Source organism: Clytia hemisphaerica, unplaced genomic scaffold (genome assembly GCF_902728285.1).
Source record: "Clytia hemisphaerica strain Z4C2 unplaced genomic scaffold, Clytia hemisphaerica genome assembly, whole genome shotgun sequence".
NCBI classification, from domain to species: Eukaryota; Metazoa; Cnidaria; class Hydrozoa; order Leptothecata; family Clytiidae; genus Clytia; species Clytia hemisphaerica.
Window position 1 is genome coordinate 290,301 of NW_027104229.1, and position 24,014 is coordinate 314,314.

Sequence of the window (24,014 nt, forward strand, 5' to 3'; positions counted from 1 at the left end):
AGTATAAAATAGCATCTTTAAAGCCACTGGGGGTGACAAAAAATGTCCCGTACGTAACAAAATGTTTAAAAATTGCTTGGAAGTCTGAAACTTTTCCAAGAAAACAAGCAGTTTCACAGAACAAGAATTTTTGTTGGTGTGGTAAAGTGTAAGCTTTGTCCCAGATGTTTTTTCTTTTGCCCACTCCAAGTACTTAAACTCTTTTTTACATGCTTTAATTTTGGCGTGCAATTCTACCAATTTGTTTTGACTATCTGGACTGTCACCTCTGAAAGATCTTCGATTGTTAAATTAATATTGGGTAAAGTTTTTTTTATACATTATAGTTTAAACTCAGGGCTCATGCAGGTCATGCATAATATTTTCTGAAACATAGCACCCGAATTGAGCATATGAAATTTCCTTGTCATAATTTTCTGCTTCAAACTTATGCCATAGAGTTTTTATTGATGACAATCTGTATCGCAGATTTTTATGATTTTTCTTTTCATCGGGAACAATCAGCAGAATTAATGTCCTGATTCATGAAATTTATGACCTTCTTGTGAAGAAAAGATCGGGCGTCTTCTTTGGCTTTGAGCCTACTTTCCACCTTATCAAGACGTAAAGCGGACTGACTTCTAATGGAGGATTGCTCAAGGCTAACCTTTGCAGGGCGCGTCTTTTTCCATGAGGTGATACACTGTTCATGACTAATGTATCAAGGTTTACAGATTCTGGGATTGCAGACTGACTGGTTTCATTCTCATTGCTTGCCTACTGTCTTTTAAGCCTTCTGTTCTTGTTGTATGTAAGCTAACTTAATTTTGAAAGTGTCCCTTCTTTTCTCATGTTTTCAGAATTTCGCTTTCTCTTTTTCTTACCATTAGTTTTATTTCTTTGTAAATTGATAACTCAGATGCTTGTCCCTCACTTTATCTTTTTCTGGCCTGTTGTAATCTCTTACTCGCTCTTTCCTTCTTGCAATACTCCTCTTTTGCCTCATCATTTTTAAGTCGTTGTTTTTTCTGCTTTTCCCTGATCTTCTCTATCCTTCCTCTTTTCATCTCTTTAAATACTTCACCTCCCAATGAATCTTTCATATGCTGTTGATGCTCTCTTACTCGTTGATTGACTGGTTTCATTATTATCTTGTTTTATTCTACTTCAAAAAACAAACATAAGATTTATCATAATTTGTTTATGTTAGCAATCTAGCCTCAAATGAATATGTTACTATTGCTGATAATCATAAGTTCTTTGTTTTTACGTACGGGACAAACTTTCAAAATACTACATACACTCCCTCACATCTCTAGGCTCTATATATCATAAAAAGGGTCAGCTAAAATTCAAACCAATAACTTATAAAGTCAGAGAAACAGCTAGAGAAGAAACTAAAAGGGTTTCAGTGAAATCCCAGGTTACGTTTAGTGGGTCACACTATAGATATAGATTGGACTCTGTATTGCACCTTTTGATTGTATTACTCCCTCACAGCTATCAATGACCCTCTCAATCACTCAACTGACTGAAAAAAATTGTCTTGAGGTAGGTGATTGATAACAGCCATCATATGTTCAATAAATTGGAAAAGTAACACTTAAAATATCGTTTTAGAAACAGCTGTGTATTTAATAGAAATTTTGTTACGTACAGGACAAAGTTACGTACGGGACAAATTTTATTTCTAAGCAGTTTTTTGGAAAAACGATGTAGACCCAGAGAATTTAGCAATCATTTTTAGAGAGGGATCTGGAAAACTTACAAAAAACTGAAAAAAACAAAACTTGAAACCAAACTTTCAGCGAGATATGCCCAATTTTATAGGTGTTACGTACGGGACATTCACGTAGAACCATCTCCAATTAGGCTCAAATCAGTTTAAATATTCTTTTTTTTTTCTATTGTTTTTACAGCAAATTTTAAATTTAGTTATGATCCACAGATATCAATTAGAAATCTATGTAAATTATTTGTCAAATGGTTTCACAACAGATTATACCAGTTCATTCAACCAAACTGTTACGTATGGGACATAAAAGCTCAACCCGTGAAGTAAAAATCTCTGCCCATTTCTCCACTAGCACTTATAAATAAAAACAAGGCAAAAAATTTACTTCAACCTATCCTTCATTGGATGATCCAACAAAAGATGCCATACAACACAAGGATTATGTTACAATTAAAGCTTTAAAATTAGAATTTTCTCAAAACCGTCCCGTACGTAACGCAAAATGTCCCGTACGTAACGCGATATTTCCAGATTGGTACAAATTCTGGTGAAAAAAATTTACAGTGAGATTTTGTATATTAACAGCAACATATAAAAACAAAAAACCAACAAATTGAAGCACTCTTATAATCCCTGGGGTCAAACCGTCTCCATGTCCACTTTTACGCAAACCGACCCCTGGTTCTTGGTCGCCTGTACTGTACAGGAATCAAGGTTGATGTCCACTATACCACAACGCCTATTTCGACCAGTGATGCTTTTGAATATAGCTAATGTGACAAATACACCTTATCGGAAATTCCACAAAAACAATCACGCTAAAATGGATCTGTTGAAATTGGGAGGAAAACATATAAAATGAAAGGTTAAAAAATACTTACTATCTTCCGCTGGTTGGATCATATTTCGCTTCCCATCCAGGAGGAAGGGGTTGATTTTGACCCCAAGTAGACATTCTACCTCTATTTGATGATGAAAAAGGAATAAAATGAGGCAAAATGAGATACCCTGTCGCTGTGCTTTTCTTTGATTTCCTTGTCCTCAAAAAATTTGTTTACCTCTGCATGAAATTCCGATTTTACACCTTCTCGACTCGGATTTCAGCATCGGGTTAACTTTACCGAAAGTAGACAACGCCCTCCGCCTTCCACACACCACCCGACATATTAGAGAGAGTCAACTGAGCCTGAGATTTCGCCCTTTTTAGAGATTTGCTTTCATCACATCCCATCGCATTTCATCCAATATACAGGTTCCGTGGTATAGTTATGAGGGGGGTTTCGGCTCATAATTCGGTTGAAAACAAGAAGTCGTGGTTGGAGGCGCCGTCTTTCGAAGGATGTCGTGGTTGGGGGCGCCGACTCTCGAGAGTCGTCGTGGGTGGGAGCGGCGTCCTTCGAAGGTCGTCGTGGGACAGGTGGTCGTGGCACAGGACGTCGTGGGAGCCTCTCTTTCAATTTTTTCTGGTCTTCTATTTCTCAATATTTTCTAGCTGGTCCTTAAAATATCACTTAATATACCCACGCCGCCCTTCGAGAGCCACCGAACAGTGCGGTGACCTTCGAGAGTCGTGGTTGGGGACGGCGAACAGTCCGGCGACCTTCGAGAGTCGTGGTTGGGGGCGGCGAACAGTGCGGCGACCTTCGAGAGTCGTGGTTGGGGACGGCGAACAGTCCCGCGACCTTCGAGAGTCGTGGTTGGGACGCGAACAGTGCGGCGACCTTCGAGAGTCGTGGTTGGGGACGGCGAACAGTCCAGTGACCTTCGAGAGTCGTGGTTGGGGACGGCGAACAGTCCGGCGACCTTCGAGAGTCGTGGTTGGGGTGGTTCGGTGGCTCTCGAAGGGCGGCGTGGGTATATTAAGTGATATTTTAAGGACCAGCTAGAAAATATTGAGAAATAGAAGACCAGAGCAGAAAAAAATGAAAGAGAGGCTCCCACGACGTCCTGTGCCACGACCACCTGTCCCACGACGACCTTCGAAGGACGCCGCTCCCACCCACGACGACTCTCGAGAGTCGGCGCCCCCAACCACGACATCCTTCGAAAGACGGCGCCTCCAACCACGACTTCTTGTTTTCAACCGAATTATGAGCCGAAACCCCCCTCATAGTGAGGGGAATTGGGAGGAAAACATATAAAATGAAAGGTTAAAAAATACTTACTATCTTCCGCTGGTTGGATCATATTTCGCTTCCCATCCAGGAGGAAGGGGTTGATTTTGACCCCAAGTAGACATTCTACCTCTATTTGATGATGAAAAAGGAATAAAATGAGGCAAAATGAGATACCCTGTCGCTGTGCTTTTCTTTGATTTCCTTGTCCTCAAAAAATTTGTTTACCTCTGCATGAAATTCCGATTTTACACCTTCTCGACTCGGATTTCAGCATCGGGTTAACTTTACCGAAAGTAGACAACGCCCTCCGCCTTCCACACACCACCCGACATATTAGAGAGAGTCAACTGAGCCTGAGATTTCGCCCTTTTTAGAGATTTGCTTTCATCACATCCCATCGCATTTCATCCAATATACAGGTTCCGTGGTATAGTTATGAGGGGGGTTTCGGCTCATAATTCGGTTGAAAACAAGAAGTCGTGGTTGGAGGCGCCGTCTTTCGAAGGATGTCGTGGTTGGGGGCGCCGACTCTCGAGAGTCGTCGTGGGTGGGAGCGGCGTCCTTCGAAGGTCGTCATGGGACGGTGGTCGTGGCACAGGACGTCGTGGGACCTCCTTTCAATTTTTTGGTCTTTATTTCTCAATATTTCTAGCTGGTCTTAAAAATCACTAATATACCCACGCCGCCTTCGAGAGCCACGAACATTGCGGTGACCTTCGAGAGTCGTGGTTGGGGACGCGAACAGTCCGGCGCCTTCGAGAGTCGTGTTGGGGGCGGCGAACAGTGCGGCGACCTTCGAGAGTCGTGGTTGGGGACGGCGAACAGTCCCGCGACCTTCGAGAGTCGTGGTTGGGGACGGCGAACAGTGCGGCGACCTTCGAGAGTCGTGGTTGGGGACGGCGAACAGTCCAGTGACCTTCGAGAGTCGTGGTTGGGGACGGCGAACAGTCCGGCGACCTTCGAGAGTCGTGGTTGGGGTGGTTCGGTGGCTCTCGAAGGGCGGCGTGGGTATATTAAGTGATATTTTAAGGACCAGCTAGAAAATATTGAGAAATAGAAGACCAGAAAAAAATGAAAGAGAGGCTCCCACGACGTCCTGTGCCACGACCACCTGTCCCACGACGACCTTCGAAGGACGCCGCTCCCACCCACGACGACTCTCGAGAGTCGGCGCCCCCAACCACGACATCCTTCGAAAGACGGCGCCTCCAACCACGACTTCTTGTTTTCAACCGAATTATGAGCCGAAACCCCCCTCATAGTGAGGGGAATTGGGTAGTCAGTTCAAGGTGCTGACGGGACGCTCATTACTAAGCGTCTATAGTTGCGAGAATAGGCCTCTAAAGCCTCCTGCAACTCAACCAAATAGAAAAACCAAATAGGAAATACATCATATCGAGAAATTCGTTTTTCAAATTTTCAAATAAGAAGGTTTTTGCAAACATGGTTGTTCACTTTTCGTCGGTTGTCGACCCAAAAATAAATTTTGATATGATCATGTTTGTATATGTCTGAATCCCGGGTCTGAATTATAATTGTCTTCTAGTGCGATTGTGAATGCCTGGGGGGGTGGCTCTATGAGTTTCGTGTTCACAAGGCAAAAGTTTTTCCTTTTTAGCACCTCAACGACTGTTCTGTTTGTTTTTCCCGTTACAGTATTGAGAAAATGTGCTCAAAATGTTCTAGGTTAGAAGTAGCTTAGCCTGCAACACCCCACCCACGGGCGTTTTTTATTTTAGTCAGCGAAGAAGAGGTAGCTTAAGTAGCTCGGTGGAGTCAAGTTTCATTGGTGGAGTCTTCTTTTTTGGTGGCGATTTTCTATCACTTTATTGGTCTTTTAGTTACGAATTTTTCTTTACATTCAAGACATTCAAGTGACGTCGATTCCTTAAAAACAGTACTGTTACAACTACTACCGCCAATTCTCCCAGAACCCTGGAGAGGGAGTATATTTAAAAAGTTATAGACGGGACATAGTGGAAAAAAGGCCGTGTTCGTCTGGTACCAGTACTAGAAAACCCCCGTTTTTTTGCTTTAATGTTTCAATCAAAGTCCAAAAATTTAAAACCTTCCATTGCCTAGATTTTCTTTTGTGAAACTCGGTGATTCTATGTAGCTGGGTATTTGGTTAATAGACGATATCGGCTTAACATGAAAACTCAGATTTGATCCCCAAGAATTCCCCACAATGCTTTGTGCGGAAAATATTTCACCGCGAACTTTTTTCCGCGCAAAGCATTGTGGGGAATTCTCGGGGATCAAATCGTTGAGTTTCAAGCCCGAAGGGCTAGAGGTCAATCTCCTTGGTAGGATTTGAAGCCAACAAATCCTACCAAAGTTGCGCGGCCTTGAGCGACCCGCCTGGTTTTTACACAAATGACAGATTGAAACTAAAATTTACCGCTTCATTTTGAAAAATATATCACTCGAAAACAAAGGAATTACTAGATTCAATCCGTCATCAAAAATACGGCGCATATTTTAAGGCTTCAATTTTTCTTGCCTGAGAAAGGTTAGAGATTGACCTCTAGCCCTTCGGGCTTGAAACTCAATGGATCAAATCTGAGTTTTCATGTTAAGCCGATATCGCCTATTCGAGAAAAAGGTATAAAAGCTAACGTTTTCAGTAACTATAATGTAAATTCAGAATTTTTTTTTTACTATGCGCTGACAGGGAAATATTTACAAATTGTACCTACAACAAATATTATATATTTTATACAAAAAGTGGAAAAAATATTATCCAAAAGAAAAAAAAAATTATCAATTTCAATTGATTCTAGATTAGAAAGAAAACATATAATAAGGATAGATGATATAAGATAAGTTATTTTGCAAACAGAACATTGATCCTAAAAGGCCGGTGTCTCCACTTGCGCACGCTGCGATCGCACCTTTTTGGCTTCAAACCTTGCTTGGAAAAAAGATTACGTCATAAAAATGTAGCGCGCGGTCGAAAAATAACTTGAACACATTTCAACTTTTTTCAACCGTTACGTCATATCGCGCCAATGAAATTGCTTCATTTTTCTTTTGACCAATAGCATGGAAGCTTCGCTCGAGATCGAAGTGCGATCGAAGCGCGCGCAAGCGTAGACCGACCTTAAGTTAGTGTTCACTTTGTCCAAATCTGGAACATTATTTCAACCATCATATCTCCGCAGCCGATGGCCTTGAAACTAAGGAGTCGATGGCCGATGAACTATCAACATTTGTTTACGATTTGATGTAAGAATGGCCTGAAAAACGAAAAGAAATGAGTTTAATAATAAATGCAAATATTCTATTGTCAACCAAACAGAAAATCTAAAGCTAAAAAATTGAGCCTAATACGAATTTTTGAACATATTAATCTGTTTTTTTACCTTCTTTTCCACTCACTAATACTCTACTCTACCTACTCTACTCTCAAATATTTTCCAATGCCACAAAACGCGATGTAGTTCAATTCTTTTCTTTTTTGTTTCAATAGAACTTACGTTACGAACATCACTTGCCTCGTTTTGAAATTATTGCCACGGTGATTAACTCCCAGCGGAGTTTATTAAAACTACTTTTCTTTTCATTAAAACTTCATTTAATGTCTCAAGGGATATGATCACCATGGAAATTGTTTGAATACGAGGCAAGTGATGTTTGTGACGTAACTTATGAAAAGCAGATCAATTTTAAAATACAAATTTTAGCAAATACCTAATCGTTTGAGTGAATAATCTGCAGCATCTTTGACCACAGAGTTTCCAACATCATGAATGTATCTCAGCTTCTCCGAAAATGAATTCAGCTAGAATTTGAAAAAAATAAGAGTCTGTGATGGACGACAAAGGATATGTAGAGGAGCCGTTCGGTGATCAGTGTAGAGGAGCCGTTCGGTGATCAGTGTAGAGGAGCCGTTCGGTGATCAGTGTAGAGGAGCCGTCCATATAGTACGCACGCACTAAAATGCAAAAAATCGCATATGCTAATACCTCCTTAATGCGTACGTACTATGTGGACGGCCCCAAAGGAGAATACTCCTTGGATGGAAAATTAAGATATATAACAAAGTTAAATGCATTACTTAGCAAGCTTCTCTAATTATCGAACGAACGAACGAACGAACGAATAGCTGAAAGAACAGGAAAAATAAACAATTTATAATCAAACGATTGAACGAAAGCATGTGAAAAATTCTATGAAATAATAAATGCAGAATAAAATTACCCTGAGTTCGCCAGCAGCTAAACATGCACCCACAATGACAGGCGTGTTTTTGTGCTCCAAACTAAGCGCTATTATGTCTTCCAGCTGAAAAAAGAAATATAAAACGTGTTGATTTCGCCACCGTTTATGGGCTGACAAAATCTATCTGAAAGTCACAAAATTACCTCCCTCCATGAGTCATAAACGAGTTTATGTATTTGCACTTTTGAGGACGGTAGAGTGACTGAAGCGATTTGGAATAACCAACAGTTCTGTCCCACAAAATCGAGGACGGTAAAAGTGCTGATTTAACGTCGTCCTCAGTTGGTTAGGATCTAGTCATAAGACCTTACCGTCTCCGTCTCAGAAAAACACAAACAGTATAAAAACCAGGAGAAATGCAGGAGAAATATGAATGCAAGCAAAACATCATGAGTAGCTTCAACATGAGTCTAGATGAGTCCATCGATGATGAGTCTAACCAGAAGTTTTTGAAAAACATACGTAATAGAAATTCGAATTAGAGAGTCTACCGTACATACAGGACAATCCTTGAAAAATCTACTTAGCTTAGATGGCACTTAACAAATGATGAAAAAAATATACGTACATATGTAGCAGTTGTTTTATGGACTTGCTTCAGTGCATTTACTATTTAAAATGAAGGAAATGAAGAATTATAAACTGTAAAACTATCAAACTTATTAAAGTATTTTTTTGCCAACGCACGACGTTAGGGTGATAACAGAGCGCCATGGTTCAACTCAATAAGGATTAATTGTGCGTTAAGTAAACAAATTTTCTTAGTAAGTTCAACCATAGTGATTGTCGTCCCCCGAAATGGTTATGAAAAATATATCACATGGCTTTCCGTAGCTAAATATTTTCCGAGAAATAATCGCTATAACCTAAGAAATAATTTTTAAAGACCTGGCGTGTTTTATCCGTACAGTTTGAACGCACATTTATTGCGAAGAAAATGGTAACAACCTAATGCTAAGAAAGGCTTATTACCTGTGTTTGCTTTGGTTGTAGTTTTTCCTTGCGAGAGAAGTTTAAAGAGAGCTTGTATACAAGATGGGATGATTGGTATATGCCAATATTGTTGAAGCTGAAATTAAAATAGTCACAAAAAGCTTGTCATCAAAATTGGTAAGGAAAGCTGAATGGCATGGTATATTGTTATTGTTATACAAGCTATAATTGGGCTTTTCCAGAAAATTTTTGAACATGGGGGGAGGAGGTGGAGGATATACTGAATATTTTGTCCGGGAGTAGTGAAAAATCTACAAAATTGGCCTTGTTTTGGGGGAAAATTTGCTCTGATTAGGGGTAATTTTGAATGTCCGGGGAGTCAGCTGATGCTTGTCCGGGAGGTAAGATTTGTTGTCCGATGTCCAGGGGGGGGGGTAAATAAAAAAAAAACGTTATATCCTCGACCCTCCATGTTCAAATTTTTTCTGGAAAAGCCCAATCGCAATCATATAACACCTTACCGTATAGCACTTATTTTGAAAAACTCCACTCTATCTGTATGTTTTTTATAAGCATAACGTTTAATAAATGTAGACAGGCTCAGTTTTTGGTACCTAAATGATGGCTCTATTGTTTAAGAACAATAGAATGCTAAGCATAATGCGAGTTTGATACATAGGGGTAGACACTTGCTTATTAAAAAAACAAACACGTGTGTGCCGGAAATTATCAAACATTGAACGATCTATGGCGATTTATTTTAGTAGTAAAGACATTGGGGTTGGTACAGCTTACGGAGTTTCGAAAAAAACAAACGTAAAAGAAATTACAGAGCGGAAAAAAGTTAGGAATAACAACTTACCGTTGATTTTACTACCAGCTCATCAGTCGCCTCCAAGCCTTTCAAAGCAGTAACTAAAGAAAGAGATGATTCGATAAGTTTACCATCTTGACTGTGTGTCTCTTTATCTCGAACTTCTATAATTCGAACGTTTTCTTAACTCAAACAAGTTTTCTCGTCCCTTCAGTGAACAATCCCTTATAAACTTTACTCGGAATTTTCTTAACTCGTTTCCCTTAACAAATTTGTGTTCCCCGTGCGTGTTCGAGTTATGGAGACTCAAAGATAGTTTTAAAGTTTGGCTTGTACCGGGAGACGGTATTACATTGACCTTAGACAATGTTAGCTTCCGTTACAGGGATAGTAAATACGGGAAAATATAGTTGCTCGGATTTTACTATCTATAATGACAGTAGTTAGAGAGAAAAACTGCAAAGACCGTCAACTCTACCCACAATTAAGCCGCTTTGAAAGCAAAACCCCATCCCCAAGAGACTATTTCTTAGATAGTGATGAAGTCTTAGACTAGAGCATAGTCGACCCAGACCTACCACTCGTCTATCGATCGTATTGCTTTTCAAAAGGATGTGAACAAAAATTTACTATCTACATACTTTCCATCTTGACGTGCTGTAGGAATTCTGCAACGTTGTGAGACCTAAAAAATGAAGTAAACAAAACTTGAAACTTCAAAAATGTAGACTCTTTCTTTACTTTTACAAATTCAACCGTAGAACAGTGGTAGAGCATCCGGCTACGGTTCGCAAGGTTGTGGGTTCAAATCCCAACGGATCATACCAAAGATCCTCAAAATGGTACTTGATGCCTCTCTGCTTGATGCTCAGCAATTAAGAGAAGGATCAAGGGTAAGTGGGGCAATCCAGGGAGAAAGAGTGGCGCCCTCCCCTACCTTCGGGTAGATAGCTATCGAAAGAGGAGCCTTCGGGTCGCCTCCGACTGCGGTCGCAGACTTACTTTCTTAGAAATTCACTTACTGTACTTTACGTTTGAAGAATTCAACGAAATCAAAGACAGTGATGACATCTTGATCTGTGAGACTTTGTTCGTCACCCATCAAATGCTTTAATGCTGCACTGCAAACTGAGTTTGAGAGAAACAAAAATACAACTGACTCTCGAACGGTAGATTTTATGGGTTCGGATTACAGAGAGATCTGACTTATAGAAAGTCATTTTATGAGGCTTTCACCTGGGCAGAGACGGAGGATTATTAGAGAAAGATTCGAATAACAGAATTTCGAATTAGCGAGAGTCTATTGTGAAGAAAATAATGATACTTTAGATTTAGGTAGACAAACTTGATCGTCGATATAAACAGACTCGTTTCTAACGTAAATGTTTGTCGTCAAGGGTTCAATTTCTTAGAAATCATATTACTCTATAGATAGCTAGTTAATATAGTCTTAAAAGGAGAGTGCTTTTATCAAGCACCTGAGAAAATACATGGTTTTTATATTATTGTAGAAAAAATTGAAAGAAATTCGGCATTACCTTCATTAGCTTGTACTTGCAAAGTGTTGGCTGTTTCCGTACTAGTTCGGAGGTGGTTGTACAGAGCACTCATTGTCATATTGATGGCAGCTCGGTTGCAAAATAATGGCTAAAAGAAATAAAAACAATAAGTAAATACAGCTATTAAAGGACAGCTATTAAAGGACATCATCTAAGGCATCCCCTAAGCTTTTTTAACAGAATAAAAACCAAGTTTCTCTTCTATCACACCACATGAGCAAAGAAGAATTGAGATTCGTTTGTTTATCAGCGCTCAATATTTAAGTTGGATTTTCCTGCCCATTCAGCAGATATTATACATAACTTTTGGGTGACCACTATAGTCCTTGAGTTTTTACTAGCGAGAGTTTATTAGAAATGGAAATACACCAAAGTCTTTCATAAGAGCCTACGGTGGCATATCCTTTTTAAGGAATCTAGAAAACGATTTATAAAACTAATTTTGTTGCTTAGTTGTAAGCAAACAACCCAGAACTTTATCTTTTAGAGTTCGTACCTGGTCGGTAGCCGCACTGACTTCCCATGTGTTACCAAGTGTCTCACTTTGCACGTACTTCTCACAAACTAGAAGATTTGAGAAAGAGTTACTTAAAATACAACCAACAAGAGGGGCAAGTGAAAATTATTTGTTTGATATACAGTAGAGAGTCTCTCTAACTCGACCAAGTTTTTGTTCCCGGTGCAAGTTCGAGTTATAGAGACTCTACTGTAGTCTTAAATTGCCAAAAACTAATTTCCTTTGTAAAAGGCCCTCATCTTCATTTTGCTGGTAAATAATTTTATTCAACGCCACTGAGACGTATACTGTTTTGTATTGCTAAATAAAATCTTATAAAAGAGTTACTTACTAGAAAATGAATTGAGCTGAATTCTCAACCTCGTCTCCGTGTATCCCAGGCTTTATTTACGTTACCGATTGACGCCAGGGTATCATCTAGCGCTATCAGTAAGCATAAAAAAGCTGACAATACCCAGGAGGTTGCTGGTTACTTACCAGTTTGAAGGTTGATTTCTTCTGGTTCCGAAATCAATCGTTTCAATTCTCGGATAGTTTTGATATTTCGGACGATTGCCGCTTGTGTTACTTTAGCCACGTGTTGCAACGGCCCGTACTTCTTTTCAAAAACGTCAATCAAATCGAACAGGACACACAAGTGATGAAATAAGGCCCTGTGTACACGTTTCCACTGTATGGGTAGTATGTAAAGAGTTGGCGATTGGCCTCTTAGTGTGCCTGGGTCCTCGTCTTCTTCGTCTTTGTTCAAGAAATCGAAACTGCTTAAAGCGATGACGACAGACTCACTGAATGACGGGCGACGGTTTTGACGGCTTTGGAAACTCTGTGAAAAGTAAAGTAAAAGTAAAAAAGAGTTTCATCTATTGGACGCTAACTAGCTTTGGGGAAGTTGGTTCGAAGTTGTCTACTAGACTTTAAACTCAATGATGCGTTTGTTATTGACGATATGTGCGCTGATTTTGCACAGTGTGTGCTAACTGGGTTAATCCAAAGGTAATTTAGTGAAGACAGAAGGGAGCGAGGGCTTCTACGTGACAATTCCTACATTTGACAAGAACGACAAATTTCATAAAAAACGACAACTTTCTCGCCATCCAAAGCCCCGACCTAGGTAGATAATTTTCCAATTCCAAAATCTTGATTCCTCTTTCTTTATTGCGAAGATTAATGACTTTTGGCTTAAAAAGCGATAAATCATGCATGCGTGTTATTAATATGGGAATTGTCAGTCGCACTCACTGAGAAGTCTATTTCAGACATGCGCACAGCCTAATCTAAGCTAAATATAAAAAGAACATTTATGAACTGAATCAAAAGGACAAAAAAAGGAAGAATTACCTCGATAGCTTTGATCAGCACTTTCATTTCGTCTTCGACATTTTCAGCTAGTTCTTTGATAACTGGAAAAAATAAGAAGATCAGCTAGACAACTCGAAGACACAACCTTATAATGAGTTAGCCTATACTAGACGTCACCCGCGTCTTTTAACGCAATTAAATGGAATGGAATGAAAAATCCCGTTTTTTGGTGGAGGTGCTCGCTAATAATGAGTCAGACAGCAATTCAAGCGAGAGCGCTGTGGTATAGTGGTCGTTGACCTTGGTTTGTGCTCAGGCTGAGGCTTGATTCCCACTCTCAGAGGTTCGCTTGGCAAGTGAACGAACCATCTCCCAGGTTCACCCATGCCATGTGAGGGGAATTGGGTAATTGGGCAAAGACCAGGGGGCACTGACCTTGACGGCCGACGGGGACGTGCCGCTGGAGTTCGAAAAGTTGACCCTGTCAGATAAGAAATTTTGGTAAAATAGTGACCCTGTCAGAACGAAAAATCAAAATTTTTTCCAATTTTCACCCTAACAAGTGGCAAAAATAACTAAAAGTAGACGAAAAACTGAAATTTTTTCTAATTTTTACCCTACAAAATTGTCCAAATAACCTAAAGTGGACCCTGTCAGATACACATCTTGAAAATTAGTAGATTTGGGACCTAAAAAAGGGACCCTGACCAGCGGCACGTCGCGTACCCAATTTTGCCCATATGCCCCCCATCCAGGGGCAAAGGTTCTGACGGGGCGCTCATTGAAAACGTCTATATATGCGAAAATGGGTCTCAGAGCTTCCTGTAACTTAATCAAATAGAAAAAGAAATAGAAATAGGCTAGCAACCTGGTTAACATACATAGCTTAAAAACTTACACGGTTTTGCTGTGAGTTGAGTGATAATATGCTGACAGACGTTTAAGCAGTTTTGGATTGCAAGGTTACTATCAGAGAGTTCACTATCTTGAAATGGACCAAGTTTCGATGTCTTTCGAGGTTTCTGACCAATCGGTGGTCCACGCTAAAAAAGATACATTTTGTAATCTCTGTAATTTAATCCATAAGGAACTTAGTCTAGCATGCCAATTCAGCAATTCAAACAAAGAAGAGAATAAGCAAAAAATAATGGAATCCCAGCTGGCACACAATGTTGTTTTAACGTTCAAATAACGTTATTTGGACGTTATGAATATCACATGGACGTTATTTTGACGTTGTGTGCCGGCTGGAATGGACAAATAGTAGTCATCATACACACTGGTACTATCTCGTTTACTATCAGTTCCATTACTGTATTGCACGGCTCATAAACGACTCCAGTCTATTAAAGTGTCAGTTTAGTTTGCCTGGGAAAGGTTGAATATTCGCATTTAGCCTTCAGCTTCAAACTCAATGACGCTACTTTAATGGGGTAGATTTTCGCGGGGATTGAATTTCGTGGATTTCTCGGGTTTGGATGTCATCCGCGAGATGAAACCCCCTTAAAATATTAAAATTTTGCGGATGAGCATAACCACGAAATTTAATAGCCACGAAAATTTATCCCATTAAAGTACTTGATAGCTTACAGATAAAGCAAATCATACCGGTACTGGTGGAGCTTCTTTTCCGTTATTCGAACCAAGTAGTTGACGACTCAATGTTTCTTTGAACCAATTATTCGATTGTATAGGCCAACTCTGTGACAACTCATCATTTGTGACGTCAATATTTTGAGCACGTGATGCTAAAGAAGTGTTTTGATTGGAGGAGCGGACCGCAACAGAACCACTAGTTACAAATTGAGAGGGTTGGTTTGGAGTATGACTTTTAGATGTTACTGGTGTCGAATTTTCCTTTTGTAGATGTTTATGTTGCTTGTGTTTTACGACAGGCGAGGGAGCCTTTTTAGGTTCACTTTTCAAAACAGATGACTCTTTTTCTTTTGTATTGACTTTTTTTGCTTCGATCGGTTTCGATTTAATGACTTTTGGAGAACCACCCGCCGAACGATCAAGCGAAGATTCGCAAGATAGATTAACAGGTAATATGTTTTTATTATGATCCAAGGATGAATCTTTTTTATTATCGTATATCGGATCCGGCATATCGTTGGATGACCTAACTTCAGCGCTTATCTTTCGAGTATCGTTTGGCGTTTTCTGGACGCTGACGATCGGAGATTTATTTCGTTCTTTTAATAACTGTCCCGTAGACGAAGCTTTTGGAGTTTCAGCTTTAGTATTAGGTGTTTTCTGTTCTGTACTTTTTATATGACTACTTGACTTGCTTTTAGATGATTCAGTCGTGTTTTTAATTTGTCCGTTTGGTCTTGGTTTTGGGGTTGGTGTTTTCTCAACTGAGATTTTCGTCTGTCCATTTTGTTTATGTTGAGGAGTTTTTTGTTGAGGAGTTTTTTGTTGCCCGGTTAAGTTCTTACTAGTTGAAGTTGGTGTTTTGCTACCGGATTTCTGAGCGGACGATACCGGCGTCTTGCGGTCCGCTTTTATTTGGCTGTTTTGCTTTGTCTTTGGTGTATTACTCGGAGATGCAACTTTGGCAACATTGGTTGTTTTTATATGTCCGTTATTGTTTTTTGATGTTTTTGGAGTTTCATTTTTAATAGGTTCGTCTATGCTTTTCTTTTTATTTATATTTATCGGTACCGGCGATTTTTCAACTGTGATTGACGTGTTTTGTTTGGTGGCCATATTACTAACTGAATTTTTTTTTGTTGGTGTTATGGAAAGTTCGATTGAAGTCCCACCACTGCTACTTGTAGCTGATGAAAGTTTTTTCTGTTGCGGAGTCTTATTTGCCGGTATCGGAGATGAGGTGACAGTGATACTTTCACTAAGCCGTGTATCTGAATTGTTTTTCGGTCTCGTTGTTTTATCTGTTAATGGTGTTTTATTATTTGAGTCGTTCCGTTGAGTGCTATCGGGAGTATTAGAAATCTTCCTGGGTTCAGTTTGTGGAGTTTTATTTCCTTGTGCATGCGCTGGTAATGTTTGCGCTTTAGCGTCTACTACCGTTGCTGAAACTTTACGATAGCCAGCTAATTCTTCTGCTAAGTCTGTTGTATCTATGCCATGTTTACCAGGTGTTCTCTTTGGTCTCGGGAAAGGTGAACTTTCAGTACGTTCTCGATCCGGTCTTTCTTGGCTTGACATCTTTCTTGTCATTTCAGATCCTTGAATTGATGATTTTCGCACATTTTCCAATCCTTGATTCGGTGTTTGTATATCATTGTCCAAACTTACATTTGATGTACGATTTGGTCGAGGTAGAGGCGACGATTGTGTTCGCCCACCACTTCCACCCAATGAGGGCGTTGATGAACTTGACGAATTTGAAGAGGTGGGCGTTGAAGTAGAAGGTGTGTTGGGCGGTAAAAGGTTGGGTATCTGAATAAGGCTCCTGTCTTCCGGTCTATGAATAAAAGAGAATTCAATTATTGTGAGAAATTCTCTAGTAAAAAAAACATACGAACGAAACTTAGTAGGAAACGTCTTGTGGTTAAAAGCAAGGCAAAAGGAACAAGGTAGCTCGTTAATCAGTTTTGTCGGCTTTATGGAATAATGGTTAACAGATCATCCGTTTTACCAGAAACACTTTCTGATCTAAAGGGAAGCTGCGAATGTGACCTTTTTTTAAGCCGATTCATTCAAAACCGCTTTTTTGCCTGAAAACGAAAGCGACTGGGTTATTATAGAATGTCTTGTTTAATTACTTAATTTCTGTTTAATTATTATTTCTTGTTGGGAAATCAGTCACACTTACTTAGGTGGGTTTCGTCCAAAGGATGTTAGATTAACAACACCAGCGTTTGTAAAATCAACATCTGACATCTCAGGGTTTCGTTTTTGACTTGATAAAAATTTTCGATCTGTCTTGTCCAACCCACTGGATAGAAAAGAAGAAAATAACGGTTATCAATTTTAACTTGACTTTTAAGCCTAAAAATGTTCTTATTTCCACCATTTTCTGAGTACTTTTGTCCAGTACTGAGTCCGCAAAGTCTTAAATTGTTCTTAGCTTGTTCTTAACATTTTAGTCATCGAAGCCTTATTATGTTCATCCATAGTTTGTTTTTATAAAAAAACGTATATGATATTAAAAATAACAACTCACCTCCAAGCCACGCCCAGTTTCACTTTCATAGTACCAATAGCGTTGATTGGAATCAAGAAAACCTGAAAATGTAAAAGAAAGAAAACTTTTAGTGTTTTTAATGCTTGTAACACGAACACTCAATAGGCAACAATAGAAAAACTCTTTGATCCTTGGTCATTTTGTCTATAAACAGATCAAATATCTACGGTTAGAAATTCAAATGCATTGCCTTTTGTTCGCTGCGTTATACGTAAGGTACCGTTACTTGGTCTAATGTCGACATCCCTCCTCTAATTCCGACACCCTTTTTATCAGCTGAAATTGATAGAAAGGTTGAAACTGTTTTTCTTTGCTTAGTGGTCAGAGAGGAATAATCCTTTTTCAATCAGTGATTCAATCTTTCATATTATTCCTGTCTATAAAGAAGGGTGTCGGAATTAGACGTGGGATGTCGATATTAGACCAACTTACGGTACACTATGGTCCGAAAGTAGAGATTTATAAGCTGAACTGGAAATAAAGGGGATTCGAGATTTTTCATTTCATTACGGTAAATTTGAGAAGAAAAGTAACAAAGCCGACACCCCCATTTTAAAACAAAACAATCTAACGCCCGTAAAATTGAATATGGGCATTAAAAATACGTTCGGTTTCAGTTTGGAAAAAGAACTTGAGATCTACATCGAAATTAAACCACATAAAATACCAATGACTCTAGACAAATATAATATTCAGGCTAAGAAAAGCCCTACCTTTGGTTCTGGACTCAAAAACTCCTGTACATAACAAGTAGCCTCTCCAATACCAGTCGTTTTGCCAAAACTTCCAAGCTCTGCAAGCTGGAGAAATAGTAAAAATCATGAATACCAAAATAGACTGTCACTTTTGGGCTAAATGGGCATTTTTAATTGTAGTGCTCTAAGATTTACTGGTCTGATAATGTTATAGTAGCACAATTCAAAAAAGTCGATTATTTTTCTTCTTCATTTTCCTTATGTGATACTGTATACTTAAAAATATCTTTTCAACGAGACAGAACCTAAATCTTATACCCTTATACCTTTCGCGGAGCTTAGTTTCGCGGTTGAGAGGATTTTTGTTTAAAATATGGCCTAGTTTGCCCTAAACGACCAATTTTATAGCTGATCTTTTAAATCATGAGAATCTTCGTGTTTCCCGGAATTTAATTTCGCGAATTTGTCGAAAAACCGCGAAATTAAATTCAGCGAAAACTTGTTCCGCGAAAATTTCTTCCCTTGAGGTACAAAAAGGCGAGCGCACGAGGGCAAAAAAGTTTTACTACCTTTATTGTCATGCTCTTGGAGACGTCTGCTTGAAAGACAAACTACAAAATAAAAGAAACAAAAGTTTTAAGGGAAACTACAGCAATCAAGTTCTATACAACAACTGAACAACTGGATAAATTTTATCTTTAGAGCTTAAGCGTGGGCGGCCGCCTAACACAATCGGAAAATCAGATAATTACAAACCTTCATTTCTTGGCCGGCATGGCGCGTTTAGAAGATAGCCGAGTTACTTGCCCAAGTGCCCGCCTAACTATCTACATGGAAGCTCTTTGCAAGCGACACGACAATAAGTCAACAAAATATTGGAAGCTTGAAAAAAAATTTATCAAATTGACGTCAAAAAAAGGTACATATCCATAGATTTACAAAGTCCGAAGGGCTAGATGGCGTACTTTTGCTGAAAAGTGTGCCGTGGTTAGGTAGGAAATCCTAAATAAGTCACGTGACATTACAATAGAATTCCAGCACTTGACCAATCAGAAGCTTTGCGGCTTTTCGAAAACAATAGCAACTATATTTCTTGCGATATTCACTTTTTTTACCTGCAATGGCTTAAAGCACGACATCTGGCCCTTCGGGCTTTATAAATCTATGTACATATCCCATTCACTTTAGGATACCGATGGATTAAAAGGGGAAAACAACTTACGAGAGGCTCGATCCATCGTTGACCATGGACTTCTACTTTGCATTTACTTTTCCATTTCTGATGACTTCCGATCTTGAAAGTTAACTATAAACAAAATGAGCGATATTTGTTAATGGATAAATGGAATTTTAAATAATGATGCTCCATTGCAATGACTTCAAGAAATTATGTTTATCTTTTCTTGTTTCTTCTCTGTACAATACGTTACTTTGCAACCAATCAGCTGTTGTACAAGTGATGTAATGTCCGAAGACATTGCAGAGATACATCTATCCTGAAGAGACTGGCGAGGTTATGTATTTTCACTTTTGAGGACGGTAGAATGACCGAAACGATTTGGAATAACCCGCAGTTTTGACCCGCAAAATCGAGGAAGGTTAAAGTGCTGATTTAACGTCGTACTCAGTCAATCGGTATCTAGGCAAATTAGAAGTTAGCCGTCTCCGACGCTGAAAAATAGAGAGATTATGTATCGGAGATATTCTATGGCTACGGTTGCGGGTCTACCCATGCAGGTCATCACCAAAGGCGACATGTCGTTGTCTACTTTACTCTGTACGGGAAAAACACTGAAACTCCATATAAGCAAAGCCGATATAATGCCGTACGTCAGATATTGAACTTTCTTTCACCCGCCATTACTTGCTTTACTCGCCATTATTCCCTCACCACTTTAACCGTAGCCGTAGAGAATTTCAGATACATAATCTCGCTAATACAAATATATAAACTCGCTACTAAACGCGAGCAACACACGAGTTCCCTTTTGGAGCTTCTACGCATATCAACATCATTTAGATCAGTTATCTCGGATTTCTCAAACATAAATAATAAAATTTGCTTACTTCATAAGTGTCGCCTGGGGAGATCCTTGAAAACCCGTACAAACCTAAAAGAAATGATATGGTTTATAAATACAGTGATTTATTTTGAGGTAAGAAAAGAAGTAGAAGAAAGTCTTCAAAGTATGCGACTCCTGGAAAACCTAGAGAGTGCAATATTCCTAAGTGTAAGATAGGGTACGAATATTTTAACTCGAACATAAAGTCCTAAAAGTAACAGTAATTTAACAGTCTCAAAGATAGGGACATTTTAAAAGAAAACCGAAAGGAAAGACTGTGAGAGAATTCCAACTAGCATAAATCTTTATTTTACGATCATCTAACGTTACTTGGACGTTGTTAACGTTCAGAAGGACATTCTATTGACATTATTGCCCAATTGGGATTCCATGAAATTTTAGATGGGTTGAAAAATAGAAGAAACTTACCAAGAACTTTGAATTTCAATGAACCAGACATTTTCGATATTTCTTCTTCAATTAAAAGCAATCTCTAAAAAATTATCGAAAAGTATATCAAGTTTAGGTGAATTTTATAGCTTGTAGTAGGAATGGCCTGGTGGTTAATGTCAGTAAGGTTTTAAACATTGAACACTTGAAAAGTCTGCATTTCAAATACAGGATGGTCGAATCTCATTAAGAACAAGTTGAGAACAATTGAAAGGCCTCGATTACATACTAAATTATAAAAACATATTACATATAGAACGATTGAATTTGAGGAAGGGCGTTCTTTCAGTCTTCTAAAGAAAGAGGATTTTTTGTTTTTTTTTAGTCGAGAACTGTCAACTTCAATTTGGGACACAATGTATTGTACCTCGGCATTAATTTGTCGTTGTAACCTGCATTCTTCGATACGTGATTGGTTGATATTATAACGGTGTTCTAATGATTCAATTAACTTTGTTGCACCTGGAGAACATGGAGCATAAGCAACGTACTCAAACACTACAAAGCGTCCTAACAATGTTCATTTAATATACAACGAACACGTCCATAAAACGTTAGGTGGCCGTTATACTTTTTTATAAGAACACAAAGCTCAACTTTGCAACAGAAATAACTAAGAACAGAACTTAAGAACAATCAAATTTCGGATTATCATCTCGTCTCAATGTTAAGCTTGTCATGAAGACTTTGCAGAGTAAAAATCAGAAAAATTGGAGATGTGTGTAGCTAAAATAAGGACTGCTCTTTAAGGTACCTAATTGTAGCTTTTTTCTATGTAAGATAGTTTCATCTAATAGTTTTACCTTCTCGCATATGATGTTGGTGAATATAAAGTTCCTGAAGATCTGCTACCTAAAAATATTATGTAAATTCTTGTGTATAGTAGGCAGTATTATCCAAATGCAACAATCACTCCTTGGCACTTTAAAGTTTTGGTAAAATTTCTTTTAATTGCCAATTTCTTCGGCCTAGGAAAAACATAAGGGCTAGAGGTTGACATAATAAATACTTGATCACATGGTTAACTATGGGTACAATCCTAAGTTGTGAGTAGTAGTAGCAAGTTAAATTTTTGAGCAAATTTTATCAGAGCTTTATATTGGCAACAAGGATTATAGCATTTCGATAATACTACCCACTCAGCAATTAAGAGAAATTATTAGTTGTTTAATTTATCTTGATCAAATTGTCAACTATGGGTCCAATCCTACTATTCACTGGTCATAGGAATTATATATAAACAAATTTCCAAGAAAATTGTTGAAAAAAACATCGAGTACAGTATGAAGAAACATGAAGTCAAACCTTTCGCTCTTTATCTCTTATACGTCTATGAAATAAAATTGAACAGAATTGAATTTAATGATTATGTAATGACTCTCAAACTACAAGGGGCCCCCCCCCCAGCGGTTTGCGTGATTGCGTGAATGGGCATTTTCGGTTGCGTGAATGCGTGAAAATTGAAAAAAAAATGCGTGAATGCGTGAATTGAAAAAACTTGCGTGAACGTGAAAATGCACTTTTTGATTGCGTGAAAGCGCGAATCTGGGCTATCTTGTGCGTGAATAAGTGAATTTTCCCTTTTTCCCAACGATTATATGCAGTTTTCCCGATTATCCAATGTTTCCCCGATTTTTCCCGAAAAATTTTCCGATTTCTGAAAAATCGGGTTATTGCGTGAAAGTCGAGGAAAATTTGCGTGAATGCGTGAATTTCGAAAAAAAATTGCGTGATTGCGTGAATTGAGGGTCCGCTGGGGGGGCCTCCTACAAAGACATATGATGAAGTCACACAGATAGTTTTAAAGAAAGACATGTGTTAGTAAAGGAGATAGGCCCTTAAACAAAGCTAAACTACTTCACATTCGTGTCACAGAACCGGTGGGACCCCCGGCCCACTGGGAAATTTGGCCAAAAATTACCCTTCAATTTCAGTCTCACTGAATATTGACTTTGACTTCATCCCCTTGAATTTCAATGGAAAAAAATAATTGTATTCAACTGGATTTTTTGAGCTGGGAAATGTAAACTCCATGTAAAATTTTTATCCCCACTGCGGGAAGAGTTTCACCGGGGTTGTGAGAGATTGTATTATGTATTTATGTCCTGATATTGCAATAGACAATATTGCATCGTCCTGAAAAAATGTATAATTGAACGGTTGGGTTACTCACTGTTCAGCTTCCACACATGAAAGTTTTAACTAAAAAACAAAAACGCAACATTAGTAGATTCAAGAAATATTTGATGCAATGAACAAGGTGTAGGGCCACTAAAAAAACTTCCCAAATCCCTTAGGCCTTATTATGACTCATTGCAACTTTCGTCAAAAAACCTGACTACAATTAGAGAAAACTTATATTAACAAACTTATATAAACTTCCTATGCCCAAGTTTAGGAGTTGCCATAAAGCCATTATGGTAATAACCGAGAGGGCACATTGCTATATATTGTATAATTTATAATCAACGCAATACTACTGTATACATATACTAAGACTAGAAAAAAAAATTTCCCAGAGAACTAGACATAAAAAACTACAATTTATGTTCGTTTTAAACATCCGTATCTCTCGCTTGTCTTATATTATGATCTTAGATTAATACCTCTTAGCTCCAATGCACATTTTTCTTATAAGAACAACCTTTAAAAAGTCAACGAGGCTCAAACATGTCAAGAGTGAACAACTCTCAGTTTAAAGTAGCTTAAATTAATCAAATTATGAGCCTTAAGCGTAAAATTGAGTATAGTATATAAGAATCGAAGAAAAAGATTCTTGGATAAAAATGCAGAAATATAAGAAGAGGAAATCCTCAACAAATTTACTGGTTCTTAGGGCAGAAATATCCCCATTATGCTCATAGGCACATTTAAAAGGAAATTGATCTTTAGGAAACATAATTTGCAAGAAATGTCTAAGTAGTATAGTTGCCTACCCAATTTCACAGAAAAAAATTGCCAAAAAATGTTCATCTTTTAAAAAGGCAAATCAGAAAATCATATTCCGTAAAACAAATTAAAACCTCAACTTCATGTTCAGTGCAGTCAGTTCAAGTTATTATTTTCTTACACTTTTTAATTATAATGCTAATAAGAAAATAGTGAATTATCAAAAAAGCTAGTAGCAGTGTTTAATGAATTAATTGCACGAAACAAAAGCCATGCAGAGTTAATCTCCTAAGAAAACCTTTTTTCATAGTACTTTCTATATAGATGGCGGAAAATTGATAATAGGGCTCTCACAACGATGTGCCATTACAGGGAGAGAGACTTTTGAATGGGAAAAAATAGATTCGTTTTGATTCGACTAGCTGTGTGTCAATTATTCAATGTGTCACTCAAAGTCGTATTAAATGGAGATTTCCTGAAACGAGTTTTCGTTACCGTGAAATTTATCAATTTAGTCGTTGTGAAAAAGGCGCAAAAATATAAAAACCTTATACGCGACCTGAGAACTGTAAGGCAAGTCACAT

The 24,014-nt window shown here is 38.4% G+C and overlaps 2 protein-coding genes across 4 annotated transcripts in view; both read right to left on the reverse strand.

Moving 5' to 3' along the window:
- LOC136815886 (BAG family molecular chaperone regulator 3-like) overlaps positions 1–2,760 on the reverse strand; it is a 24,321-nt gene extending 21,561 nt beyond the window's left edge. Inside the window, exon 1 of one of the 2 annotated variants that reach the window (XM_067072335.1) lies at positions 2,596–2,760. In XM_067072335.1, the coding sequence (XP_066928436.1) occupies positions 2,596–2,669 (74 nt within the window). In that variant the 5' untranslated portion in view covers positions 2,670–2,760. The remainder of the gene's footprint in view (positions 1–2,595) is intronic. The other variant, XM_067072336.1, reaches the window with a different exon arrangement.
- A 3,691-nt stretch (positions 2,761–6,451) lies between these two features.
- The window catches only part of LOC136815882 (rho family-interacting cell polarization regulator 1-like), a 34,833-nt gene continuing 17,270 nt past the window's right edge, over positions 6,452–24,014 (reverse strand). For both annotated transcript variants that reach the window (XM_067072330.1, XM_067072331.1), the window contains 25 exons: positions 22,715–22,743; positions 21,847–21,871; positions 21,345–21,393; positions 20,909–21,003; positions 20,521–20,584; positions 20,096–20,139; positions 19,251–19,334; positions 18,598–18,639; positions 18,047–18,133; positions 17,313–17,374; positions 16,962–17,084; positions 14,786–16,610; positions 14,076–14,220; positions 13,217–13,278; positions 12,356–12,701; positions 11,858–11,925; positions 11,341–11,449; positions 10,825–10,930; positions 10,444–10,487; positions 9,851–9,903; positions 9,028–9,124; positions 8,624–8,664; positions 8,035–8,118; positions 7,525–7,615; positions 6,452–7,070 (listed from right to left, as the gene is read on the reverse strand). In XM_067072330.1, the coding sequence (XP_066928431.1) occupies positions 7,048–7,070; positions 7,525–7,615; positions 8,035–8,118; positions 8,624–8,664; positions 9,028–9,124; positions 9,851–9,903; positions 10,444–10,487; positions 10,825–10,930; positions 11,341–11,449; positions 11,858–11,925; positions 12,356–12,701; positions 13,217–13,278; positions 14,076–14,220; positions 14,786–16,610; positions 16,962–17,084; positions 17,313–17,374; positions 18,047–18,133; positions 18,598–18,639; positions 19,251–19,334; positions 20,096–20,139; positions 20,521–20,584; positions 20,909–21,003; positions 21,345–21,393; positions 21,847–21,871; positions 22,715–22,743 (3,798 nt within the window). In that variant the 3' untranslated portion in view covers positions 6,452–7,047. The remainder of the gene's footprint in view (positions 7,071–7,524; positions 7,616–8,034; positions 8,119–8,623; positions 8,665–9,027; positions 9,125–9,850; positions 9,904–10,443; positions 10,488–10,824; positions 10,931–11,340; positions 11,450–11,857; positions 11,926–12,355; positions 12,702–13,216; positions 13,279–14,075; positions 14,221–14,785; positions 16,611–16,961; positions 17,085–17,312; positions 17,375–18,046; positions 18,134–18,597; positions 18,640–19,250; positions 19,335–20,095; positions 20,140–20,520; positions 20,585–20,908; positions 21,004–21,344; positions 21,394–21,846; positions 21,872–22,714; positions 22,744–24,014) is intronic.